The sequence below is a fragment of the Musa acuminata genome, unplaced genomic scaffold (genome assembly GCF_036884655.1).
Source record: "Musa acuminata AAA Group cultivar baxijiao unplaced genomic scaffold, Cavendish_Baxijiao_AAA HiC_scaffold_1137, whole genome shotgun sequence".
Taxonomy (NCBI): Eukaryota; Viridiplantae; Streptophyta; class Magnoliopsida; order Zingiberales; family Musaceae; genus Musa; species Musa acuminata.
The window spans coordinates 1,316,312-1,322,357 of NW_027021349.1; the positions used below are offsets into that span (position 1 = coordinate 1,316,312).

The 6,046-nt window shown below is 36.7% G+C and overlaps 1 protein-coding gene across 1 annotated transcript; it reads right to left on the minus strand.

The window, feature by feature from the left end:
- LOC135671069 (bZIP transcription factor 39-like) lies at nucleotides 1-4,450 on the minus strand. The gene is made up of 2 exons (XM_065178973.1): nucleotides 2,886-4,450; nucleotides 1-702 (listed from the first exon to the last, which is right to left on the minus strand). Exons 1-2 carry the CDS (start codon nucleotides 4,363-4,365, stop codon nucleotides 248-250), a joined length of 1,935 nt encoding a protein of 644 aa, XP_065035045.1. The 5' UTR covers nucleotides 4,366-4,450; the 3' UTR covers nucleotides 1-247.
- Nucleotides 4,451-6,046: the final 1,596 nt, after the last annotated feature.

Here is a 6,046-nt window from a genome sequence, read left to right on the forward strand (position 1 = left end):
TAATCTATAAGCCATCCAAATATTCATTTCCACCATATCAATTCTACCTTAACCAAGGCTTGCATCATTATTTATCGCCTTCGCTAATGATATCAGACGGTCCGGATTGATATGATCAGCAACATACATATCATACCAGCTCGATATTTCAAGACCTTCGACTTTTAACTATACATGATAACCTTCAGAAGATGACCTGATCTATTCAGGTTAACTGTTAAAATTTGAGTATTTTTGATGTTATAATCTATAAGATAGGCGCAGGGGTTTTAAAAGGAAGAACACAAGAATAGGTGACATATTTGACACTGTCCAGAAGCACCACAACAAAAATGCGAGATAAGGACTTCCGAGAGATCATACCATCGCCATCACCATTACCAGCTTCTTTAGGATCAGCTAGGATGGAGACCACTACCGAGGAAACCGGTTTAGTGTCATCGAAGTTGCTGCTTTTGGACGGCTTCCCAAACTGCGTGCCATTCCGAGTAGTTGTTCCATTAAGTGGGACTGTCTCGGGAAACAGTATCCTCCTGTTCTTTATCCTCCCTTGTTGTGCAGATGCGGAAGGGAGATCCTCGGAAGCATTAGCAACAGAAGTAGACCTCATAATTGAAGTGGCAGGGATGATGCTGCTCGAAGATGTTGGTGAGATATCAAACTGGAACACCTCGGTGCACATGCCAGAACTTAACATTGGCCCTGTTGTGACATTTTCATCAGAAGGTACATGATAAATAGTATAACACAGTACAATGTGAGATCATTTCAAAAAAAAAAAAGTATGAGACATTCCACTCAGAACCCAAAGTAAGCATTAGTAACTGATGCATTCGGAACACAGAACTAAATCTGTCACCAAGCAAATATGTCCAAAACCTTAAGAAGAGTGAGAAGGTGGTCCGGCTCTAATCAGACCTCCTGAGCCAGATGGACAAAATGCTGAAACCCGTGGCATGCTTCAATGATAAAATTATTCATGAAGTCAACATTGAGATTGCACCGAACCAGAGCATGTTCTCGATATTTAATCAGCATGTATCAGAGGAATGCTCTTTAACCCAAAAGCACATCAAATAATCAAAGCAATTTAGAATAAACAAGGTAGACCTTGAGCTTGCATCAAAGAAGATATGAGGAAAGCTCGTAAAAAGACATTGCTTGCTTTTCATAACGAAGTGCATGCCATTTTGCACTCTGATGGACTAAATAATGAGAAACAACTTAATGTGTCATGATCAATCATTCAATAACATGTTTCCTTTTGACTCATGCAGTACTGCCAAGTGAACATGTGTCCCCATTCTTGTTCACCATCATTATTGAGTGCTTACAAATCCTCAAGTCAAACAAAAAAAGGTATATAGTACAAGTTCATCAACCTTTAAGATCTCAAGAGCATGCTATGCTGGCAACTTATATTTGCAGATAATTCAGTGATTTCCTTGAAAGCTATTCATGCCTTGTCACAAACCACTGATGACCTTTTATACGATTGGATTATAGTCCTAAATTCACCAAAGACAAACACCGAGTATTCCAAGTAAATCTTGTACAGAGATATGTTCTACTCTACCTCGGGCATCATGAAATATAACCTAGCAAATACTCTTTAAGATTCCATTGTCAGAAAATCTTCAAGCTTGGGACTATATGGGCCTTAATGATATGACAGACTCATGCATTAGGCGTTACAATGTGAACCACTAAAAGAAAAGATGGTAAATTGGAGCTTATTAGAACCATATTCTTTGACTTTCATGCATGCACTTGGCTCAGAGCTCTGACATTCAAGTGACATGATGTATCAGTTACATTATCAACGATTTGTCCTCAATGATCTTATAGCAATTCAAAATGTACTATGTAAGTTCGAATACATTGAGCAGTTGAAGATCAAGAAGCAAGGGGATACAGGCTTGGGAGAACATCTAACTGAAAAACCATGATTATGTCTCTATGATTGATTTTTTTTATTTTTAATTTTTTCACCAATAGTGCTCTCTCTTATTACTAATGGGGTTGAATATTGTCTGATGAAACTCATTTATCTTTTTGTAGAAAATATCTCAGAACCTAGTTCAAACTTAACACCTTGTAGAGCTCGTGCTTTGATTATTTGGCTTCTCATTAGCATAGTAACTGATACCTTGAGGGCAAACCTTGGTACAACGGTAAAGTTGTTCCTTGGCCACTTGAGAGACCAGGGTTCGAGTCATGGAAACCATCTCTTTAAGTACTTAAAGGTAAGACTACGTACATTGATCCTCTCCAGACCCCGCATTGGCGGGAGCCAGCCTCATGCACTGGGTACGCCCTTCATCGGCATAGTATGTGTGACTTCCAGGAGAAATAAATAAATATGATTATTTAGTTCAAACTTGACTTGCATGTATAAGTGAAAAATAATATTCTCTTTGAAAAAATAAATAACCGAATAACAAATATCAAAGAAATACAGAAAGAAAAAAAATCCATTGTACAAACCCTGTGAAAGAATAAGAATTCCTTGCAGGAGACCTCAAGTATCATCCATAACAACCTCAAGCGTCAAACAATCTCATGGCTTAGTATGAAGAATGTTCTATTTACATTTTAGCTAACAAAGCTACATTGAGAGACTTTTACAGCTTGTGGAATTGTCAACTGTTATTAGCATGACTAATACTAAACTAGCTTGGTGCAAAAATATTCTATGTTAGTCATGGAAGCAGCAGAACCAAAACCGCTCTTCAAATATCCATACATGATTCCATTACCCAGACTTAAGTGCATCATATATTAGCACATAAATAAGATGCAATGTCGATAAGATAAACCAAAACAGTGTGTCGATGCAACCAGGTGAGACAAACATATGCTAAAACTATAAACTACATTCATACCGGCCATTCCTTCACGGAACCATTGTTGCAGTGGACCATCAGCTGAAACTGATTTCAAGTTTTTTGCATATGCATCATCAGCAATAGAGTGATCAGCTTCTCTTTCGGATTTAGGTACAGCCAGTGCCGACATCATAGTACCAGCAATGGCCAAGGCCGTGTCTTTACTTTCTTCGGCAGAGGATCTCCTTTCTTTAGATCGTGCCATGGCTTTCTCGCCAGCAAGAACAGAATGGATTATCAAGTTGCCATCAATCTTCACATGTTTGCCATTTCTTGGCACATAAAGCAAGGCAGGCAGAGTTTCACTGCAGTTCTGTGTGAAAACAGACCCTCCTGAACCTCTTCCCTTTGGAGTTATTTCAGGCCCAACTGCTCCATTCTGGCATCTCTTACCGGTAACCCTATCTTTCTCCAAACTTATGTTTCCATTACAAAATCCAGTATCATCAGTTCTGGTAAGATCATTACCACGACCGGTAACACTCAGAACCATACCTCTAGGCTCATTCACGATCCCACCTTTAATGACACCTACATAGTCTCTGGTTCCTCGATGCCTGAGATGAACTCCCGGCAGAACTCCAAATACTAGTATAATAAGCATCAAGCCCAAAAGGCTCACGCTAGCGACCTTCTTCGTCTTGGTCTCAGACTTCTTGGCTCTGGGGGCGTGGGCAGGCTGCTGAGGCTTCAATCTAGGTATCGGAACCAAAGGAACGGGAGACCCTTGCGGCCTAAAAGCGTAGCCTGGAACCCACGGGAAATGCGTGGACGGCATTGGCCCAGAGGGAGGATAAACAGCCGGGGCAGCGCCATTACCACCCAATTGCTGTCGCAGACTCACATTCTCGGCCATAAAGTAAGAGATCTTAGCGTTCAATTCGTTAATTGTCGAGTGCATCGCCCTAACCTTCTCCTCCAGCTCTTCCACGTACTGCTTCTTCCTCTGCCTCGAGAGCTGGGCGCTCTCACGGTTCCGTATCAGCCTCGTCTTTCTCCTGTCATCCTCCTCGTTCCCGATGGCTTCCGATCGCTGTAACTTTCCACCTCTAGGGTTAGCATTAGGGTTCAAATTAAAACACCCTTCCTTCCTCTTCAGGCTCTTCTCGTTCTCCACCTTCACTTCCCTATCGACGACGCCCGATCCCGAAGAGGAGTTGCCGGAACCCGGCGAGGCCGGGCCGGAATTCGTCGAATTCCGGGAGCTTTGGTGGTCGGGCGAGGAAGAGGAGGAAAAGACGCCGGATCCATCGCCGGGGCTGGGGTCGGGCGGCACGTCGGAAGGAGTAGAGAGGTGGTTCTCCGTCGAGCGTAGAAAATCGTCGACGGAGAAGTCGAAGTCGATATCGAGGTCGAAGTCGTCGCCGAAGGGAAGATCGGAGGGGGGAGGGAACAGATCGCAGGGCGAGAGGGCGGGATCGAAGAGAGGGTGGGGGTTCGAGGGGTCAAAGGGATCGACGAGAGAGGGTTCCGCCATGGATTTGTTGAGCGTTCGATGCTTCGATCTCGGAGAAGGAAGGAAGAGGAAAGGTGAGCGGTAACCGTCGGAAGGAGAAGAATTGGTCGAATCGTAAATTTAATTATATATATAAAGAAAATCTCATATATAAATATAAGTTTAGGGATAAATGAGACAAATTAAAGTTATTATTATTATTTTTATTTTTGAAGTATATCAAAATATTCGTATTTTATAAAATCTTAAAAACTTATAATAAAATCAAAATTAAAATTCATAGCAATTTAAGCTAATTAAGACTCACTTATAGTGTTATTAAATAGAATTATACTTTTTATTTATTAATCAATAATATTATAATTAGGTAGTGTTTCATCTTTATTTATTATTATTCTTCCTTGATCAATTGAAACATATATATCGACCCTAAATTTATTGTTGAGAAAAAAATTAAGAATTTTATCATCAGTTATCCTGAAATATGTGAAAAACCTTATTAATTTTTATTTGAAACTACATGGACTCTCATACAAGTCATTTTATAAAATGTAAAAAATTATAATAAGATTGACAATTAAGGTTGATAGAGATTTAAATTAATTAAAGTCTATTTATAATATTTTTAAATAGAGATACAGTTTTTCAACATACAGTGTTTAAAAGAGATATTAAATGTTCTTAAATAGTAAAAAGGGGTTGTCAAAACAATTTTTTTTTTTTCACTTAGACAAAAATGATATTATTTAAACGACTTTAAACATAAATCTATGTAGGATGAACTAATCCGATCTAATTCAACAAAATCTTACTTAACTAAGTTAAATTTGAAATTGAACTAAGTTAAACTCGATCACAAAATATATTTTAAAAATTTATAATTCCAATAACTATGAATCATAAAGTCCATAAAAAAATAAAAAAATATAATATTCATCTTAGAAATATGTCATAGTAGTTTTATAAAATTTTTTGAAATGGATTAGTAAAAGTTGACCAAGTCATATTCAAAATTGAATTATGTTATACTCGATTACAATATCAATTAAAAAAAATAAAAATTTGATGATAATTATTATAATATTATAAAAAATAAAAATTATACTCTAAAATTATATTAGTTTAGTAGAAATTAATCAAGCTATACCCAAATTTAAACTAAGTGATTCTTATCCAAAAAATTCTAAAGTTTGATAATTAAATTTTATAATGTCCACTAAAAATAAAAATAGTCTTAATGCTAGGTAGTTTTGTGAAAGTGTGAGTTACTATAGTTGAAGTTGATCTAGTTACACTCAAAATTAAATTAAGTTATATAAAATAACTATCCAAAAAATTAAATTTTAATAATTAAAATTTATAAAATCCTTTAAAAGTAAAAATAATATTAATCATATTAGCATATGCAAGTTTGGATTACTTTAGTTGAAGTTAACCCAATCACACTCAAAATTAAACTAAGCTACACTCAATCATAATATTTATCCAAAAAATTATAAATTTTGATAATTAAATTATATAAATTATTTTCAAAAAAATAATATCTTAGAATCATGACCAAGTAGTTTCATTCGGTTTGAGTTAATTTGATTGAATTTTATATAGTTACACTCAAAATTAAATTAAATTATACTTAATCATAGAACCTATTCAAAAGGCTAAAGTTATGAAGAAATCATCTTCTATGGAGGTTGAGGAGGGT

Bases quoted from the DNA above. Each gene is read 5' to 3' on its own strand.
- LOC135671069 (XM_065178973.1), bottom strand. From the start codon at position 4,365: ATGGCGGAACCCTCTCTCGTCGATCCCTTTGACCCCTCGAACCCCCAC. The intron at 703-2,885 runs GTATGAATGTAG...ATGTCACAACAG, and splicing joins GTTCCGTGAAGGAATGGCCG to GGCCAATGTTAAGTTCTGGC.